This window comes from Tachyglossus aculeatus, chromosome 2 (assembly GCF_015852505.1).
Source record: "Tachyglossus aculeatus isolate mTacAcu1 chromosome 2, mTacAcu1.pri, whole genome shotgun sequence".
NCBI classification, from domain to species: Eukaryota; Metazoa; Chordata; class Mammalia; order Monotremata; family Tachyglossidae; genus Tachyglossus; species Tachyglossus aculeatus.
This window is the reverse complement of record NC_052067.1, coordinates 125788464-125810526: the sequence shown is the minus strand read 5'-3', so window position 1 is coordinate 125810526 and position 22063 is coordinate 125788464. Positions and strand designations below refer to the sequence as shown.

The 22063-nt window shown below is 44.9% G+C and overlaps 1 protein-coding gene across 2 annotated transcripts in view; it reads right to left on the bottom strand.

Moving 5' to 3' along the window:
• PIBF1 (progesterone immunomodulatory binding factor 1) overlaps nucleotides 1-22063 on the bottom strand; it is a 332641-nt gene that overhangs the window by 94927 nt on the left and 215651 nt on the right. For both annotated transcript variants that reach the window (XM_038741731.1, XM_038741734.1), the window contains one exon: nucleotides 20289-20391. In XM_038741731.1, the coding sequence (XP_038597659.1) occupies nucleotides 20289-20391 (103 nt within the window). The remainder of the gene's footprint in view (nucleotides 1-20288; nucleotides 20392-22063) is intronic.

Below are 22063 nucleotides of genomic sequence, written 5' to 3'. Positions count from 1 at the left end.
GACGTGGGCCGGGGGTCGATGGCGGGACAGGTGAGAACGAGGTACGGTGAGGAGATTGGCGGCGGAGGAGCAGAGGGTGCGGGCTGGGCTGGAGAAGGAGAGAAGGGAGGTGAGGTAGGAGGGGGCGAGGGGATGGACAGCCTTGAAGCCCAGGGTGAGGAGTTTCTGCCTGATGCATAGGTTGATTGGTAGCCACTGGAGATACAGAGAAGATACACAGAAGCAGTGTGGCTCAGTGGAAAGAGCACAGGCTTGGGAGTCAGAGGTCATGGGTTCTAATCCCAGCTCCGCCACTTGTCAGCTGTGTGATTTAACTTCTTTGTGCCTCAGTTACCTCATCTGTAAAAAAATGGGGATTAAGACTGTGAGCCCCACGTGGGACAAGCTGCTCACCTTGTATCCTCCCCAGCACTTAGAACAGTGTTTTGCACATAGTAAGCACTTAACAAATGCTATTATTATTATTATTATTATTCTAGAGTGAATGAGGCAGCAGTGGTCCTCTTGTTGGTTCTCTCCTCATCCTCCCAACCTCCTCTTTCCTCCCTCCCTGCGGCCACCACCACCATCACTGGGATGATGAGGAATTGATCCAGGAAGGAGAAGGGAGACCTGGAATCTGAGTGGAGAAGCAGCATTCTCCTCCAAGGGGCCTTCCCTGATTAAGTCCTCTTCTCCCACTCCCTTCTGTGTTACCCTGACTCTTTCCCTTTATTCATCCCCCTCCCTCCCTCCCCCCGGCCCCACCTCCACCGCACTTAGGTACATAGCTGTCGTGTATTTATTTATCATTTATTTATATTCATGCCTGCCTCCCCCTCTAGGCTGTAAGCCTGTCATGTGCAGGGAATGTGTCTGTTTATTGTTACATTGTTCTCTCCCCTGCACTTAGTACAGTGCTCTGGACATGGTAAGTGCTCAACGAATACAACTGACTGACTGACTGTCTGGCCTAGTGGATAGAGCACTGGCCTGGAAGTCAGAAGGACCTGGGTTCTAATCATGGTCTGCTGTGTGACCTTGGGCAAGTCATTTACCTTCTCTATGACTAGGACTATGAGTCCCATGTGGGGCAGGGACTGTGGCCAACCTGATTAGCTTGTACCTACCCACGTGATCAGAACAGTTTGAAACACAGTAAGTGGTTAACAAATACCATCATAATCATCACCATCATCATCAAGGGGCCAGCCCAACCCTACAGTCCTGGCACGATCGGAACTGCGGGCCTGGGCTCCAACTGGACTGTGGGTAGGGCCACTCTGGGTACAAAGAGAAAAGGGGGAGCAGGGCAATGGCCCCTTCTGGGGTCTCGGGCCCCTGCTTGACAAGTAGAAGTTGTGTCTGCCTATCCACCTCTGTGTCAAACAAAAACTCCTCACCATATTCAGCTCGACTCGCTTGGTCCCCTTTCCCTTCGTTGCTTTCGTACCACTAACCCACAGCCCTGGATCACTGCCACTGCCGCCTCCTTCGCTCTTATGCTCGAGCTGCTGAACGCTGCTGGTGAAAGTCTAAACACCAAGCCAACCTTGTTCACTTCAAGTTTATCCTCTCCTGCCTTAACTCTGCCCTCTCCTCTGCCAGACAAAACTATTTCTCCTCCCTTATTGACACCCATGCCCATCATTCCCGTCAGCTCTTCCGTACATTTAACTCCCTTCTCAGGGCCCCTGTTCCTCCCCCTCCTCCTTCCCTCGCCCCCAACGATCTGGCCTCCTACTTCATTAGTAAAATTAACTCCATCAGGTCTGAGCTCCCCAAAGTCATTCCTCCACCATCTCCAACTCCCCTGCTCTCAACCCTCTCCACTACTCTCCCATCCTTCCCAGTAGTATCCTCAGATGAGGTCTCCTCCCTCCTCTCAAGTGTTACTCTGGCCACCTGTGCTTCTGACCCCATTCCCTCTCATCTTATGAAATTTCTCGCCCCTTCCCTCCTCCCCTCCTTAACTTCCATCTTCAACCGCTCACTCTCCACTGGTTCCTTCCCCTCTGCCTTCAAAAATGCCCACATCTCCCCCATCCTAAAAAAACCCTCTCTTGACCCCACCTCCCCTTCTAGTTATGACCCTATCTCCCTCCTACCATTCCTTTCCAAATTCCTTGAACAAGTCGTCTAAACCCGCTGCCTCGAATTCCTCAACGCCAACACCCTCCTCAACCCCCTCCAATCTGGCTTCCGTCCCCAACATTCCACCAAAACTGCCCTCTCAAAGGTCACCAATGACCTCCTGCTTGCCAAATCCAATGGCTCCTACTCTATTCTAATCCTCCTCGACCTCTCACCTGCCTTCGACACTGTGGACCACCCCCTTCTCCTCAACACGCTATATGACCTTGGCTTCACAGTCTCCGTCCTCTCCTGGTTTTCCTCTTATCTCATTCTCAGTCTCCTTTGCGGACCCCTCCTCCCCCTCCCATCCCCTTACTGTGGGGGTTCCTCAAGGGTCAGGTCTTGGTCCCCTTCTGTTCTCTATCTACACTCACTTCCTTGGTGATCTCATTCGCTCCCACGGCTTCAACTATCATTTCTACACTGATGACACCCAAACCTACATCTCTGCTCCTGCTCTCTCTCCCTCCATTCAGGCTCGGGTCTCCTCCTGCCTTCAGGACAGCTCCATCTGGATGTCGGCCCGCCATCGAAAACTCAATATGTCCAAGACTGAACTCCTTATCTTCCCTCCCAAACCCTGCCCTCTCTCTGACTTTCCCGTCACTGTAGATGGCACTACCATCCTTCCCAACTCACAAGCCCACAACCTTGGTGTCCTCCTTGACTCCGCTCTCTCGTTCACCCCTCACATCCAATCCGTCACCAAAACCTGCTGGTCTCAGCTCCGCAACATTGCCAAGATCCACCCTTTCCTCTCCATCCAAACCGCTACCCTGCTGGTTCAATCTCTCATCCTATTCCCGACTAGATTACTGCATCAGCCTCCTCTCTGATCTCCCATCCGCCTGTCTCTCCCCACTTCAGTCTATACTTCACGCTGTTGCCCGGATCATTTCTGTGCAGAAACGCTCTGGGCATGTTACTCCCCCTCCTCAAAAATCTCCAGTGGCTTCCAATCAACCTACGCATCAGGCAAAAACTCCTCACCCTGGGCTTCAAGGCTGTCCATCACCTCGCCCCCTCCTACCTCACCTCCCTTCTCTCCTTCTCCAGCCCAGCCCGCACCCTCCACTCCTCTGCCGCTAACCTCCTCACTGTACCTCGTTCTCGCCTGTCCTGCCGTCGACCCCCGGCCCACGTCCTCCCCCTGGCTTGGAATGCCCTCCCTCTGCACATCCGCCAAGCTAGCTCTCTTCCTCCCTTCAAAGCCCTACTGAGAGCTCACCTCCTCCAGGAGGCCTTCCCAGACTGAGCCCCCTCCCTCCTCTCCTCCTCCCCATCTCCCCACCTCCTTCCCGTCCCCACAGCACCTGCATATATGTTTGTACAGATTTATTACTCTATTTATTTTACTTGTACATATTGACTATTCTATTTTGTTAATGTTGTGCATCTAGCTTTACTTCTATTTATTCTGACGACTTGACACCTGTCTGCATGTTCATCCCCTCCTCCCCCTCCCCACCCCTCGCCTTACCTCCTTCCCCTCCCCACAGTACCTGTATATATGTATATATGTTTGTACGTATTTATTACTCTATTTTATTTGTCCATATTTATTCTATTTATTTATTTTGTTAATATGTTTTGTTTTGTTGTCTGTCTCCCCCTTCTAGACTGTGAGCCCGCTGTTGGGTAGGCACCTGTCTCTATATGTTGCCAACTTGAACTTCCCAAGCACTCAGTACAGTGCTCTGCACACAGTAAGCGCTCAATAAATATGATTGAATGAATGAATGAATGAATGAATGTTCTGTTGTTTGTCTCCCCCCTCTAGACTGTGAGCCCGTTGTTGGGTAGGGGCCATCTCTATATGTTGCCAACTTGTACTTCCCAAGCGCTTAGTACAGTACTCTGCACACAGTAAGCGCTCAAGAAATACGATTGAATGAATGAATGAATGAAAAATTCTCCATCACTTTGCCCGCTCCTACCTCACCTCGCTTCTCTCCTTCTACAACCCAGCCCGCATACTCTGCTCCTCTGCCGCTAACCTTCTCACTGTGCCTCAATCTCGCCTGTCTCACCACCGACCCCTGGCCTAGAATGCCCACTCTCCTCAAATTCGCCGGAAAATCACTCTCCCCCTTCTTCAAAGGCTTACTGAAGGCAGATCTCCTCCAGAAGGCCTTCCCAGACTGAGCCCCACTTTTCTTCATCTCCCTCTCCCTTCTGCGTCACCCTGACTTGCTCCCTTTGCTCTCCCTCCCTTTCCCTGCCCCACAGCACTTATGTATATATCCGTAATTTTGTTAATTTATATTGATGTCTGTTTACTTGTATTGATGTCTTTCTCCCCGGTTCTAGACTCTGAGCTTGTTGTGGGTAGGGATGTCTCGCTTTATTGCCATATTGTACTTTCCCAAGCGCTTAGTATAGTGCTCTGCAAACAGTAAGTACTCAATAAATACCATTGAGTGAATGAATGAATGAGTGTTGGATGGGACAAATAGAGAGGAAGCCCCGGTCTTCGACTCACGCCCAGGGCAATCTATGTGTGTGAAATCTTGGGTGATCCAGTTGGAAATATTTTTTAGTTTCCTCCTGGTATTGTATCTTTTTGGTCTCCAGGCAGAATAATAATAATAAATAATAAGAATAATAATAAACCGGCATTATCATGTAGAGCTAGTCTTCTTTTCAAAGATGATACTGATGGTGAGATCCTACCCATGTTTGCAAGTGTTTTTAAAAAGAATGATGTGTGACAGGCACGCCCTTCTAAATTGTTTGTCCCAAAAGCTAAATCCTTGCCGTGCTGATGGTTTTGTCCTACAAAGAGAATTAATGTCTTTGCTTCAGAGCCTGCCTTTCAGCGTCCCAATCTTGCAAAGCCTTTGATTGCTGCCCACCCGGCTGGCCTGTCTATCATTGCGTGTTCCGAGAATCGACCTCTACGTCAATACGTCTGAGATTACGTTTCGCCGTGTCCTGAAGTCATTTATTCTGCCGTCATGGCTTGCAAGTGTTCCCTTTCAAGGGCCCGCTGGGTTCCACCATCAACTCCCCCGGCCTGATAGGGTTAGCAGCTTCTGGCTTGTGTAACAGAAGTCCAGGTACAATGGCTGGAATGTGGGAAGTCCTGACTTTCCACATATTCACTCTACTGCTGGCATCCACTTTAATCCATGAAGGAAGCCTTCATGTGGCTTCCCCTGTTAAACACAAAAGACTAAGGCCATCGAGTTGGTGAACAAATATTGATCAGTGCTCTCACGTTTCCCAGCAACAAATCAAAGAATATTACTTAATGAGCCAGATTCTCCCCAAGGCCCAAGTACCACCTTCCCGGTAATAAATTACACGCTTAGGAGAGCAACAATAATGCTTTAAATGCCCCTCTAGTGTCCCGAAGAATTGATGTCCTTTCTCAGGGCTATAAAGCCTAAAATGTACAAGCTATTCAGAAACCTGAAGGTAAACAATGGAATTTTATAGAAATCTCTGTTGGTGCTGTATAATATTATAGGGATCAGAACCCAATTAATTTGTACAGAAACTTTAGGGAAAGCAGTAGAAGTAGGTTTAAATACATTTTTGTTTATCAAATCAAAACAGCTTAGGAAGAAAATCTACAGTGAACCTTAGAATTTTAGGAAGAATTTTTCAATTGCATTGCCTGACAAAAATGCAAGTAATAATGAAATATATTAAAACAACTTCAGCTTCATAAAGCAAAGAAGTTACAAGAATACATGTACCTATGGATTTGTATAACTTCTATCTAGGGTACCCAGCACCAAAGCCTGTTTGTTTTAAGCCAAGGTGGTAAAGTTTTATGAACTGAAGAGCCACAAATTAAAAACCCAACATGGCTGAGAACCGCAGATTGAAAAATAAAGAATTCCTTTAACCAGAATGGCAAGCAGGCATTCTGGGATGGTGGGGGCAGTGAGTAGTGGAGAGCAACCAATCAATCAATCAATCAATCAATCATATTTATTGAGCGCTTATTGTGTGCAGAGCACTGTACTAGGCGCTTGGGAAGTACAAGTTGGCAACATATAGAGACAGTCCCTACCCAACAGTGGGCTCACAGTCTAAAAGGGGGAAGACAGAAAACAAAACCAAACATACTAACAAAATAAAATAAATAGAATAGATATGCACAAGTAAAATAAATAAATAAATAAATAGAGTAATAAATAAGTACAAACATATATACATATATACAGGTGCTGTGGGGAAGGGAAGGAGGTAAGATGGGGGGATGAAGAGGGGGACGAGGGGGAGAGGAAGGAAGGGGCTCAGTCTGGGAAGGCCTCCTGGAGGAGGAGAGCTCTCAGCAGGGCCTTGAAGGGAGGAAGAGAGCTAGCTTGGCGGATGGGCAGAGGGAGGGCATTCCAGGCCCGGGGGATGACGTGGGCCAGGGGTCGATAGCGGGACAGGCGAGAACGAGGCACAGTGAGGAGATTAGTGGCAGAGGAGCAGAGGGTGCGGGCTGGGCTGGAGAAGGAGAGAAGGGAGGTGAGGTGGGAGGGGGCGAGGTGATGGACAGCCTTGAAGCCCAGGGTGAGGAGTTTCTGCCTGATGCGCAGATTGATTGGTAGCCACTGGACATTTTTGAGGAGGGGAGTAACATGCCCAGAGCATTTCTGGACAACCACTGGGAAGAAATACGATAATCAAGTCAGGCACAGTCCCTGTTCCACATGAGTCTCACACCCTAAGAAGGAGGGAGAACGTGATTTACAGACAAAGAAACTGAGGGACAGAGATGTTAAATGACTTATCTAAGGTCATTTACCTTCAAGTAGCACACTTCCAGACTGGAACCTGGGCCCCCTGACTCCCAGTCCCAGAGTTTTTCACTAGACCACTTTAACACGTGGTCTATTCCAGAACCCATATAACTCCAGAATGTAAGCTCGTTGTGGGCAGGGATTGTCACTTTTTATTATTGTATTGTTCTTTCCCAAGTGCTTAGTACAGTGCTCTGCACACAGTAAGCGCTTAATAAATACGATTGAATGAATGAATTGAATGAATGAAGGCTCTGAATGGAAGACTTCAACGGAACCAATGGACTCACCGGAAGTGCTCTGCACAAAGTAAGCTCTCAATACATACGATTGAATGAATGAACCAATGGAACCACCAAATTAAGCGGCTATTGCTGTTGACAACCTCACCTGTAATTCTTAAAATTCTGTGACTTCGCCATGCCCCCTCAATCTGTCCCTCTAATCAGCCCAACCCTGTCCTTCCTCCCCAGCACCTCCGTCCCCATCCATCAGCCCTCCCCACACTTGGCGGTGTTCCCTCCTGGACTGCCTCCTTGTCCTCCTTTCATTCATTCATTCATTCAATCGTATTTATTGAGCGCTTACTGTGTGCAGAGCACTGTACTAAGCGCTTGGGAAGTACAAGTTGGGGAAGTACATTTTCCAGATCAGGTCACTGAGGCCCAGAGAAGTGAAGTGACTCGCCCAAAGTCACACAGCCGACAACTGGCGGTGTCAGAATTTGAACCCATGACCTCTGACTCCAAAGCCCGGGCTCTTTCCACTGAGCCATGCTGCTTCCCTAACAATAATGATGGTATTTGTTAAGCGCTTACTCTGTGCCAAGCACTGTTCTAAGCGCTGGGGGGGATACAAGGTAATCAGGTTGTCCCAGGTAGGGCTCACAGTCTTAATCCCCATTTTACAGATCAGGTCACTGAGGCCCAGAGAAGTGAAGTGACTTGCCCAAAGTCACACAGCTTTCCCAGTGCAGTGCTTCATCCTCTCTCCCGACACTGGCCCCCTCCAGCTTATTCCCATCCAACCACTTCCTACCACCGGCGACGTCCTCTCATAGCCTCAGCCAGGTGAGGCTTGAGGACCCCCGGCTCCATCACGGGAAAACTCCCTTTTATCCTCGATCTGTTCCTGATCCAGTCACTGCTCCTCCTTGCCATCGGTCAAACCTGGCTCTCCCCACAAAGACACGGTCTCCTCTCCCACTCTCTCTACAAGGGGCCATATCTTCTCTCACTCCCCAAGATTCACTGGATAAGAGGGAGGAGTTGGGCTCCTTCTTGTTCCCCAATGCCGCTTTCACACTACCCTCCCCGATCCATCTCTTTCCCTTCTTTTGAAGCCCACATCATCTGCTTTGACCACTCACTCTGATTACTAGTCCTGGGCAACTACCGCCCCTCAGGCCTCACCTCCAACTTTCTGAACCATTCTGATCCCTTTCTTACATTCCTTCTCTCTCCATCTCTACAATGCTCTTTGGGTATTTCAATATAATAATAATAACAATGTTGGCATTTGTTAAGCACTTACTATGTGCCAAGCACTGTTCTGAGTGCTGGGATAGATACAAGGTAATTAAGTTGTCTCACGTAGGGCTCACAGTCTTCATCCTCATTTTACAGATGAGGAAACTGAGGCACAGAGAAATAATAATAATGATGGCATTTGTTAAGCGCTATGTGCAAAGCACTGTTCTAAGTGCTGGGGAGGATACAAGATGATCAGGTTGTCCCTCGTGGGGCTCACAGTCTTAATCCCCATTTTACAGATGAGGGAACTGAGGCCCAGAGAAGTTAAGTGACTTGCCTAAGGTCACACAGCTGACAAGTGGTGGAGCCGGGATTAGAACTCACGACCTCTGACTCCAAAGCCCGGGCTCTTTCCACTGAGCCACGTTGCTTCCAATATCCATGTGGATGTCCCCAGTGACCTTTCCAATGTCCACCTCCTATCACTTCTCAAGTCTGTTGACTTCCTGCTCCACCCCACTTTCATTCATTCATTCATTCATTCATTCAATCGTATTTATTGAGCGCTTACTGTGTGCACAGCACTGTACTAAGTGCTTGGGAAGTACAAGTCGGCAACATCTAGAGACGGTCCCTACCCAACAACGGGCTCCCAGTCTAGAAGGGGGAGGCAGACAACAAAACAAAACATGTGGACAGGTGTCAAGTCATCAGATCAATTTGGATACAAACTTGATCTCGTCATCTCCAGCCATTAAACAATCTCTACTCTCACCAATTCTGAAATCTTCCTATCTGGCCACAACCTCCTCACCCGCCCTCTCTCCCACATACCCCCTCCCTGCAAATCTGTCCTGTCCCACAGAGACCTCCGATTTTTTGATGCCATCCAATTTTCTGAAGTCACCATGCCCCATTTGGTCTCAATCAATCGTATTTATTGAGCGCTTACTGTGTGCAGAGCACCATACTAGACGCATGGTAGAGTACAATATAAAAATACAACAGACACATTCCCTGCCCACCACGGGCTTACAGTCTAGTCTCCATACCCAAACTATTTTCCCTAGTTGCACAAACTGACACCCTCAATAACATCCTCTTTTCTGAATTCAAATCAGTCACTCCCCCACCCCTTCACCAATCTTATACCACAGTGTGCTTTCTTTGCTACTAGGCGTGAGCTGTGGAGAACTGCTGGTGGAAATCCAGGTATCAGGCTGCCTCTGTCCATCTCAACTTCATCCTCACCATCCTCATCATCCTCACCCTTTTCCCTGGCCAGCAACATTATCTCTCCATCCTTACTGACTACCATGCCCACTGGCCTTGCTAATTGTTTTAGATATTTTAAGTCTCTCCTCAAACCTCCTATCCCCATTTAGCCCCTTCTCTTGTCCCTAATAACTTGGCCACATGCTTTATTGATAAAACTGAAACCATCAGGCATGATCTCCCTGAAACCTCCCCTGCTCCTCTCCAGTCCCTACCTCCTCCTACCCTTTCTCCTGCCCTACTCCTTTATCTTCCCTGTCCCCCCAACTCGACTTTCCTACCACTGTAAGCAACACCACCATCCTCCCTGTCCCACAAGCTCATGACCTTGGGGTTGTCCTCCAATCACCTCTCTCATTCCCCACTCCTCAAGAAACTCCAATGGTTGCCCATCCACCTCCACATCAAACAAAAACTCCTGACCCACTGGCTTGAAAGCACTCAGTCACCTGGCCACCACCATCTTACTTCCTTGATTTATCCTACTACAACCCAAACCACATAGTTTGCGCCCCCAATGCCAGCCTACCTCAATCTTGCCGCCGACCTCTCGCCCACATCCTGCCTTGGGCTAGAAGTCCCCCTCTCTCTGTATTCGACAGACTATCACTCTTCCCATATTCAAAGCCTTATTGAAGGCACATCTCCACTTTCTCTCCCCCACATCCCTCCTTGACCCCTTTCAATCTGGCTTCCACCCTCTTCATTCCACCAAAACTCTCCTCTCTAAGATCACCTTCTTTACCAAATTAAAAGGCTTCTACTCCAACCTAATCCTTCTCAACTTCTCGGATACCTTCGACATTATGGACCATCCTCTTCTCCTGGAAACATTGTCTAATCCTTGATTCTCTGACACTGTCCTCTCCTGGTTCTCCTGTTTCTCTGGCTGCTCATTCTCAATCTCGTTCACAGGCTCCTTGTCTGTCTTCCACCCCCCTGACTGTGGGAGTCCTTCAAAGATCAGTTCTAGGTCTCCTTCTATTTTCCATCTACACCCAAGCCCTAGGAGGACTCATTTGCTTTCATGGCTTCAACTGCCATTTCTGTATGGATGATTCCCAAACTTACATCTCCAGCCCAGCCTACCCCCTTCTCTGCGGTCTTGTATTTCCTCCTTTCTTCAGAACCCCTGTTCTTGGATGTCCTGCCACATGCTTAATTTGCTTATCTAACACAAACCTAATCACTAATAATAATAACAGTGACAATAATTGTGGTAATAATTGTGGCAACTGTTACTATGTGCCAAGCACTGTATTAAGCACTGGGGTAGATAAAAGATCATCAGGTCCCACATGGGGTTCACAATGTAAGAAGGAGTGAGAACAGGTATTGGATTGATTCACAGATTAGGGAAGAGGCCCAGAGAAGTTGAGTGACTTGCCAGGGTCACACAGCAGATAAGTGGCAGAGGTGGGATTAGAACCCAGGTCCTCTGACTCCCAAGACCGTGCTGTTTCCTCTAGGCTACGCTGCCTTTCTTGCCCCCGAGCCTTTAATTACATCCTACCACTAGCTGGAAATCCCCCACCCTTCATACCTGACAGGCTATCATTCCCCACGGTTTCACAGCCTTATTAACATTTCATCTCCTCCAAGAGGCATCATTTCCCCTACTCCCTCTCCTTTCTGCATCTTCTCCCTTTCCCTTCCCACACGCTTATGTACATATTTGCAATTTATTTCAATGTCTGTCTCCCTTTTTAGAGTGCAAACTCCTTGTGGCCAGGGAATGTACCTACCGACTCTGTTATACAGTCGCCACCCAAGCATTCATTCATTCATTCAATCAGATTTATTGAGCGCTTACTGTGTGCAGAGCACTGTACTAAGCGCTTGGGAAGTACAAGTTGGCAACATACAGAAACAGTCCCTATCAGGCTCACAGTCTAGAAGGGGGAGACAGACAACAAAACATGTGGACAGGTGTCAAGCTGTCAGAACAAATAGAATTTAAGCTAAATGCACATCATTAACAAAATAAATAGAATAGTAAATATGTACAAGTCTCTGCCCACAGTAAGCCCTCAACAGATAGCACTGATGGATTGATTTCTCTGTCACAGTACTGCAATATCTTCAGTCGACCAATCAGTGGTATATATTGAGCACTTATTAGAGCACTGTACTAGAGCACAGTAGAGTTGGTAGACACATTCCTTACCCACAAGGCTTTGACAGTCAATCAATCAATCGTATTTATTGAGCGCTTACTGTGTGCAGAGCACCGTACTAAGCGCTTGGGAAGTACAAGTTGGCAACATATAGAGACAGTCCCTACCCAACAGTGGGCTCACAGTCTAAAAGTCAAGGGGAGGAGATCAACACAAGTGTCTCAAAAGACAACACTAGCCTACCCTTCCAGCTGGCCAAACTACTGTGGTTCTGGTGAGAGAGCAGCAATGTTCGAAATTCTGCAGCAGGCTAGAGTGGCTTAAAAAGATGGCAGTAAGAAGTGCTGTTTTTCATCCTCTTGATTTGCATGGGACTCGAAACTGATGAGTAGCCACTTTTTATTAGAACAGAGAGGTGTAGATATGGTGATTTTGATTAGAAACACACTACTGAGACAGAATATGTGCTAATAATAATATTATTATTAATAATAAGTCCCCCTTTTAGACTGTGAGCCCACTATTGGGTAGGGACTGTATATGTTGCCAACTTGTACTTCCCAAGCGCTTAGTACAGTGCTCTGCACACAGTAAGCGCTCAATAAATACGATTGATGATGATGATGATGATGATAAGTTGCCCTATTCTACCTGTCATAGTCCAAGCAGTTGTTATTCTGTCATGCTACTCCACCAATGTTTGGCAGTAATTTACCCTCTCCCGTTTCCCAGTATGAGACACTTTCTCTGCTGCTGCTGCTGCTGATATTGCTGACTGGCTGGGAGTTCTCCCTGCCGGATGGCCAGAGTCATCATCATCATCATCACCATCATCATCATCAATGGTATTTATTGAGAGCTTACTATGTACAGAAATCTGAACTTCAAAAGGTTTAGCTAACCCCAGAATAAGGTGAGACTGCACCTACCTGTTTTTGAGGTGAACTAAGTTTTAGAGTGGTGCATTTCATGATTTGGAGGAACACTCCCAAACTCACTGCTGAGATAATCTGGTTTCCTAGAGGAAATCACTCTACAATACTTTTGGGTAGGGACTGTCTCTATATGTTGCCAATTTGTACTTCCCAAGCGCTTAGTACAGTGCTCTGCACATAGTAAGCGCTCAATAAATACGATTGATGATGTGGGAAAGTGCAACACTCGGCCCACTTGTAGGTTCGGGTAACCGGCAAAAGCCATAGCAGGAAAGTGGAAGGAGGGAGAGGGCACTGGACAGGCCCGCATCACCTTTGCTACCTATCTTTTTTTTTAATGTTATCTGTTAAATGTTTACTATGTGCCAGGCAATGTACTGAGCACTGGGATACATACAAGCTGATCAGTTTGGATACAGTCCACATGCTTCACATGCTCCACATGGAGAAGCAACGTGGCTCAGTGGCAAGAGCACGGATTTTGGAGTCAGAGGTCAGGGGTTCAAATCCCAGTTCTGCCAACTGTCAGCTGTGTGACTTTGGGCAAATCACTTAACTTCTCTGGGCCTCAGTTCCCTCATCTGTAAAATAGGGATGAAGACTGTGAGCCCCATGTGGGACAACCTGCTCACCTTGTAACCTCCCCAGCGCTTAGAACAGTGCTTTGCACATAGTAAGCGCTTAATAAATGCCATTATTATTATTATTATGCTACCTGGGGTTCACAGTCTGAATCTCCATTTTACAGATGAAGTAACTGAGGTACAGGGGAGTGAACTGTCCAAGGTCACGGAGCAGACAAGTGGTGGAGCCAGGATTAGAACCCAGATCTTCCTGATTCCCAGGCCTGTTGCTCTATCCACTAGGCATCACTGCTCCAATCTGCCTCGTTGCTCTGGGTGGAAGGGACTGCTGTTGTTGCTGTTCGTGCAGTGAGGGCTGGTCTTCGGGTCCCCAGAGATTTTGGTGGGCTGCCCTACCCATGGTTTCCCCAGGACCAGCGGGAAGAAGAACTCATCAGCCATGATCCCCTGGCCGGGAGCGTGGAGAAATAGAGAGGGGAGTGGGGAGAAGGCCTTTCCCTCTTGTCACTAATTGGCTACTCTCAGTTTGTTGACAACTTGTACTTCCCAAGCGCTTAGTACAGTGCTTTGCACACAGTAAGCGCTCAATAAATATGATTGATTGATTGATTGATTTGTTCTATGAGGGGGAATCATCTGGGTGAGGTGGAAGTGTCTCTTTCAGAGGAGTCATTAGTGTGGAAGGAGCGTTCGTCTGACTCTGACTCTCTTTCGAATCTTGGCCCACTGTCCTCCTGTCAATTGAAGCCCCCACTTCCCACTAACGGTGTAGCTGTAATTTTAGAAATAGTCGTACTTATTTTCCTTTTTCTCTTTTTTTATATTTCATAATTATACTTTTTCACATAATTCACTAGTACCTTGTAGCTTTTTGAAAGTATGGTCAGGATAGGAATATATACTAATAACAATAATAATAATCATGGCTCTTGTTAAGTGCTTACTGTGTGCCAAGCACTGTTCTAAGCACTGGGATATGAGCCCACTGTTGGGTAGGGACTGTCTCTATATGTTGCCAACTTGTACTTCACAAGCGCTTAGTACAGTGCTCTGCACACAGTAAGCGCTCAATAAATACGATTGATGATGATGATACAAGTTCATCTGGTTGGACACAGGCCCTGTCCCACATGGGGCTCACACTCTTAATCCCCATTTTTCAGATGAGGTCACTGAGGCCCAGAGAAGTGAAGTGACTTGCCCAAGGTCACACAGCAGACAAGTGGCAGAGCCGGAATTAGAACCCAGGTCCTTCCGACTCCCAACCCCGTGCTCTATCTACTAGGCCAGGCTGCTTCTCCACAAGAGGCAGATACAATACATGACAGATATAATTACTCTTCAGGTGGATCCTAAAAAGAAGAAAATTCAAAGTAGCCTAGGCAGTCTCATGGCTAGCAAAGCTAAGTACATTGCTGGCGTCTTTAGGGATCAACTGTGACTTGAGGTGACATTATCTTCTCAATGTGGAAGAAAGAAGAGAAGAATAACAGATGACTTGTCAACTTTTCAAAACTCTCATGACAACCAAGTTTCAGCTGTACGCTTACTATGTATAAGATTAATAATCACTGAAGGGAAATGAAGGATATCATCTTTTTTGTACTAACACAATGGAAATCATAGAAGTTTCTCAAATTCTTAAGATTATTAATGGAGTTGATTTCTCATTAAGATTTTTTTGGGGGTGCTCACTACTGAAAGTTTGGAAAGGGAATCCACAGCAGAGATGGAAGGAAGAGTGAAGAAACCTTAGTACAACGTGATTCAAAGTAATAGTTTGGAATGTGAATGTTTTGTTATTTAACCCGAGTGTGAACTGTTAACATAAATTCTTCACAAATTTTAGCTCTGATTCAGCATAGTTCTGTGTCTAATAACCTATGCAACTGCAAGCTTGTCACTTTAAAAAAAATTACTAGACTATGGATAGAATGAAATAAATTCTTCAGGGTGACTTTTGGGTGATTGATATTTGGTAGCCAGTATGAAATTTGATCTTGTTTTACATGACAATTTCTTTAGCGAACCAGTGAAACTCTCAATGCTATACATACACTAATAGATCTTATGAACAAATGCACTTTATAAAATTTTTTCCTTTTAATTGTTGGAATGATATTACACACTAAGTAGTCCATCAAACTGAGAAAGATACAAAGAACATTGCAATTCCAAATTACATGGAATTAGGAAATATATTTCCTATTATTTGCCTATGATAAAATAGTCTCAAAATATCAAAGAATCATAAAAATAATTTTGTATTTTAAGAAATTTAGTTACTTTCAATGAAGCTATATTTTTTTCAATGTATTCTTATACTTCAGGCAAACTTTGCCGCAAAGATAATTGACAAAGACTTTTATATGAATGACTATGAATGACTACCTCATATAAAATGAGGTCACTGACATTTCCTCTAAATTTTTCCTCTCTGTCATCCCTTTTTCTGATGAATCTCTTGGAAGTCATTCTGCTTGCCAATTCCTTCATAAAACTGGTAAGTCATTTCTGTTTCGGTCTTGCTTTTGCTTTTTTTATTTCCTTCACCCTACACTCATGCAGGAAGTATGAGGATATTGTGTGTGTCTCTCTCTCTTTCTCTCTCTCTCTTTCCCCAACTCCCTCCCTAAACCCTGCCCTGCACTCCCTCCCCCACCAAGGTGGGAGGCCTGTATTAGAATTCTTGGCATTTTACATTCACTACTTTTCAAAACAACATTTTCTAGAGCTTTAAAAAAATTATAAAGAAAACAGTGAATCAATTCTCATAAAAGTAATCTTTTCCCAGGTCATAAGCAGAAATCTCAGAAATAGAACAACCAGTCACGGCCAGGAGATGAGGTTTGGTAGCACTAGTCAAGCTTTGATTTCACAGGGCCAAGACCAGGAGAGAAGGAAGACAAGGTGTTTAGAAGAAGAAATATCTCCCATTCCAGTCATCCCATTCTTTATCGGTCCTCTTCCCAGAGAGGCTTTTGCTCTGAACTTTGAAGTGGGTCCAGGCAGGAGCTGGGTTAAATAGTGGCAATTATCTTTGCCCAACACCTTCACTTCTGGGTTGAGGAAAGAGCCAGAGAGCCCCTCAGGGTCTATGTATTTGGGGGTTCTGCCACTTGCAGGGAGAGCGGGATAAGACAGAGAAGCAGCATGGCTCAGTGGAAAGAGCCCGGGCTTAGGAGACAGAGGTCGTGGGTTCAAATCCCAGCTTCATCACTTGTCAGCTGTGTGACTTTGGGCAAGTCGCTTAACTTCTCTGGGCTTCAGTTCCCTCATCCGTAAAATGGGGAGTAAAGCTGTGAGCCCCACGTCGGACAACCTGATCACCTTGTATCCTCCCTGGCGCTTAGAACAGTGCTTTGCACATAGTAAGCGCTTAATAAATGCCATCATTATATTATTATATATTAGCATCTTTAAACTGGCATTTCAGGGAATCAGAGGACCGGGATCTAATCCTGGATTTGTCATTGGCCGGCTGGCAAACCTTGGGCAAGTCACTCTGTTGCCCAGATCATTCTTCTACAAAAACGTTCAGTCCTTGTTTCCCCACTCCTCCAGTGGCTGCCCATCTACCACCGCATCAAGCAGAAACGCCTTACCGTCAGATTAAAGCCCTCAATCACCTTGCCCCCTCCTACCTCGTTGCTGTCTTACTACGAACCAGCCTGCTCAACTTGCTCCTCTAATGCTAACCTATTCACTGTACCTCAATCTCAGCTACCCACCCACCTCTTGGTCATATCCAGCCTCTGGCTTGAAATGCCCTCCCTCACCACATCTGACAATTACTCTCCCCTCCTTCAAAGGCTTACTGAAGACAGAACTCCTTCAAGAGGACTTCTCTGACTAAGACCTCATTATCTTTTCTTCCATTCCCCTCTGTGTCACCCTGACTTGCTCCCTTTAGTCAGCAGCCCGCCCTTGCCCCAGTATGGACTGGAGTGGGGAGAGACAGAAGTCACAGAGATCAGCAAGGAGGCTGATACAGTAATCACGGCAGGATAGGATCAGAGTCTGGATTAATACGGTAGCAGTTTGGATGGAGAGGAAAGGGCGGATTTTAGCGATGTTGTAAAGATTAAACTGACAGGGTTAGTGATAAATTGAATGTGGGTTGAATGGGAGGGAGGAGGCAAGGACAATGCCAAGGTTACAGGTTTGTGAGACAGGATGGACGGTGTATGCACATATCTATAATTCTATTTATTTATATTGCTGCCTGTTTGTTTTGATGTCTGTCTCCTGCTCTCTAGACTGTAAGCCTATTGTGGGCAGGGATTGTCTCTATTGCTGTATTATACTTTCCAAGTGCTTAGTACAGTGCTCTGCACACAGTACGTGTTCAATAAATATGACTAAATAAATGGCTGAATGGTGCTGTCTATAGTGCTGGGAAAGTCAGGGGAAGGGCAGGGTTTGGGTAGTGTGATAAGGCCTTTTGCTTTGGGCATGTTAAGTTTGAGGTAATGGCAGGACTTTCCAAGTAGCCATGTCTTGAAGGCAGGAGGAAATACAATGCTGTAGAGAGGAAGAGCGATCAGGGCAGCTGGAGATGTAGATTTGGCTATCATCAGCATAGAGATGGTAATTGAAGCCATTCAGTCATTCAGTCATATTTATTGAGCACATATGAATTGTGGTATTTGGTAACTGCTTACTATGTGCCAAGCACTGTTCTAAGTACTGGGGTAGATATAAGGTAATCAGGTTGGACACAGTTCTTGTCCCCCATGGGGCTCACAATCTTGATCTCCATTTTACAGATGAGGTAACTGAGGCACAGAGATGTTAAGTGACTTGCCCAAGGTCATACAGCAGACAAGCGGCGGAGATGGGATTAGAACCCTAGAACTCTGACTTCTGGGCCCATGCTCTTTCCACTAAGCCATGCTGCTTACTGTGCGCAAAGCACTGTACTAAGCGCTTGGGAGAGTACAATACAACAACAAACAGTCATATTCCCGCCCAAAATGAGCTCACAGTCTAGAGCTCTAGTGAATGAGTTCTCCAAGGGAGTGGGTGGAGATGGAGAATAGAACTGAACCTTGAGGGACTCCCACAGTTAGGGGGTGAGAGGCAGAGGAGAAGACTGCTAAAGAAACTGAGATTGAGCAGCCAGAGAGATAGGAGGAGAATCAGAAGAGAACAGTGTTCCCGAAGCCAAGGTCGGATATTGTTTCCAGGAGAAGAGGGTGGTCAATAGTGACAATGGCAGGTGAGAAGTTGGGGAGGATTAGGATGGAGTAGAGGCCATCGGATTTGGCAAGAAGGAGATAATAATAATAATAATAATAATGGTATTTTTAAGTGCTTACTATGTGCCAAGCACTGTTCTAAGTGTAGGGGTAGATACAAGGTAATCAGATTGGGCACAGTCCCTGTCCCACATGGGGCTCACAGTCTTAATCCTCATTTTACAGATGAGGTAACCGAGGCACAGAGAATAATAATGATGATGGTATTTGTTAAACGCTTACTATGTTCCTAGCACTGCTCTAAGCGCTGGGGTAAATGCATGGTAATCAGGTTGTCCCACATGGGGTTCACAAGTCTTAATCCCCATTTTACAGATGAGGTAACTGAGGCACAGAGAAGTTAAGTGACTTGCCAGAGGTCACACAGCAGACAAGTGGCGGAGCCAGGACTAGAACCCATGACCTTCTCAGTCCTAGACCCGAGCTTGTGACCTCTGAGAGGACGGTTTCTGGGAAGTGAAGGGGACGGAAGCCAGATTGGAGAGGATCAAGGAGCGAATTGGAGGGCAGGAGTCAAGAGTGAAGTACGGCTGGAAAGTGGTTTAGGAGGAAAGGAGACATCAAGTTGGGGAACAGTGGAAGTTTTAGGATATCATTATTCATTCATTCATTCACTCATTCATTCATTCAATCGTATTTATTGAGCACTTGCTATGTGCAGAGCACTGTACTAAGAGCTTGAAGAGCTTGGGAAGTACAAATCAGCAACGTATTCTAGAGGGGGGAGACAGACATTAATATAAATAAACAAATCAAAGGGTTGGGGCAGGAGATGTCCCCCCCAGACTCCCCACTGTGATTTAGGGGTGAATCTACACAAAGAGAAATGGGGAAGACCTGAGCAGGGTGCGCTAGAATATCACAAACAGAAGTCTCCTTCCCATTTAACTATTGTCTTTGCAAAATTTCAAGAACCAACTTAGTATTATTCAATTCTATACTATACTTGCATATACTACATTTGGATCATTTTTGTCCCATGATGTTTTAGGAAAAGAATGTTTCTACCTGACTTTTTTTTGGCATTTAAATGTTGGTTAGAAGTCATTGAAATTAACTGTATAACACTGCATAAAACACTGCCCTTCACTTTAGGAACTAAAACGAACTGAAGCAACATTTAAGGAAACAACTGAAAGAACCCCTAATGTTCACATTTTAGACTCTATTCCTATCAAAACATAAGTTTCAATTAAATGTGATAATTTTCACTTAAAAAACCAAATATATGTAATATGCATACTTTAAAATCACACTTTGTGATATCCTATAAGATTAGGAAGAGAATATTGCACCATTATCATTAACAAGGCCCTTTGTACATGAAGAAAGGTTGAAGTGAAATTATTTGGATAGTATCATATACCATAGAAAGCACAATGATTGAAAAACCTTAACTGTGGATAACAAATCAGGAGTGGTTAAGGGATAAGTGATCCCTTCTAAGAAGAGAAAGAATCCCCAAAGCAAATCTATGTAAAAAATGAGGTATTAGTTGAAAACTGAAAATACCATGGAAAATACCCAAACTTGTTTTGCTACTTAGTCGCCTTAGAAATCAAAGCTTTGTCTGTCTAGCCTGAATTTATGTTTAGTCTGGGTAAAATAATCTCTCTTTTGATCTCAGTTTTGTCATACAATATAAATTGCTTTGTAAAGCTTTAGCATAATTTAATTCATCAATTGTGGGTCATTTTGCAACAGAAAACAGCATAATTCAAAAATACCAATCTTAATATTTAGTGTACCTGGTGTATTGTATTGCTTTTATTGGAATTATTTACCTCTTGTGAAATCTGCATTACTTGTTTCTTTTGATGTTCCAGGTCTTTTACAAGCAAAGAGTTTTGCTTTTCTAGCTGAAGCAGTCTTCTTGCCAAGTGGACACTGTGCCAATTAAAGGAGAGAATGAATGCTTGCAAAGTGATCTCTCGGAAACATGCTAAATGCACTTCTAATACTTCTGAATTTCCTTAAGCCTTGCTAATAGCCCTGAAATATTCACAGAAAAAAGGATTTGCAAAATAATATTCACCATTGCCTGAATGGAAAAACCAAGACCCAATAACCTTTAAGAATTTTGAAGTAATAACATTAAGCAACCCACAATAACACTACTGCGACATATTGATTAGCACAGTAATTGCTTCTGTCCTTTTCCATAAAAGATCTAAAGTAATCGTATGAGAAAGCTTCAAATAACCACAAGACAGCTTTCCAGAGAGTTATTACAAAAAAGCCTTTCTTACACCTCTTAAACACAATTATACAATTAGATACTAATCGGGCTATTGTTTTGGAAAGACAAAAGAACTGAAATATTGCAAATGATAATCTTCCCTGACTCTGGAAGAACACTTAATGATTGTTTGTTTTTGAAAAAGCAAGGCTTTTACTTGTGACATCCAAAGGCTCTATAACCTATTAACTACCTAAAGCCTTAACTTAAATAATGTGTTCCCCTTTGAAGGAGGGCAAAAGTATATACAACTGAGAAGGAGAAATTTCTACAGGAAAATGGCCAGCTTTGAGTTGAAGGCCTTCAACAATGGCATTCTGGCAGGCTGCATTATTGCCCTTTCTTTGCATTATTGACATCGATGTTCCAAATCAACTACTGGTGTTGCTATTTTGGATAATTCATTCCATGAGATTTCGTTACTAGAATATTTTCATCTCTAAGGGAGTACATTTTCTGATTTTTTTTTCATAATCTGACCTGAAATGAAATGTTCTTGCAATTGCATATCAATCAGTCAATTCATTCATTCATTCAATTGTATTTATTGAGCATTTACTGTGTGCAGAGCACTGTACAAAGCGCTTGGGAAGTACAAGTTGGCAACATGAGCGCTTACAGTGTGCAGAACATTTAGGACAGAGCAACAGAACAGAATTGGTAGACACAATCCACGCTCTTAAAGAGATTATAATCTACTGAGCGGATGGACTCTAAAATAAATTACAAGTATAAGAAAGAGCAGAATACATGGCTAAGTACATAAGTGCTGTAAGGCTGGAGATGGGATGAGTATTGTTAATAATAATAATAATGATGGCATTTATTAAGTGCTTACTATGTGCAAAGCACTGTTCTAAGCACTGGGGAGGTTACAAGGCGATCAGGTTGTCCCGCAGGGGGTTTACAGCCTTAATCCCCATTTTACAGATGAGGTAACTGAGGCCCAGAGAAGTTAAGTGACTTGCCCAAGGTCACACAGCTGACAACTGGCGGAGCCAGAATTTGAACCCATGATGTCTAACTCCACAGCCCGTGCTCTTTCCATTGAGCCACGCTGGGCATACAGATTCAAGGGCATAGACAAATGAAAAGGATGAAGAACTGAGGTTATTCAGGAAAGGTTTCTTGGAGGAAATATGATTTTAGTAGGGTTTTGAAGATGGGGATAGTGGTAGTAATAAAAATGATAGTAGTAATAATAATAATATTTGTAAAATTCTCCCTGTACGTCAAACACTATATGAAACCCTAGTGCTTGGAACAGTGCTTGGCACATAGTAAGTGCTTATCAAATACTGTCATTATTATTAAATTTGA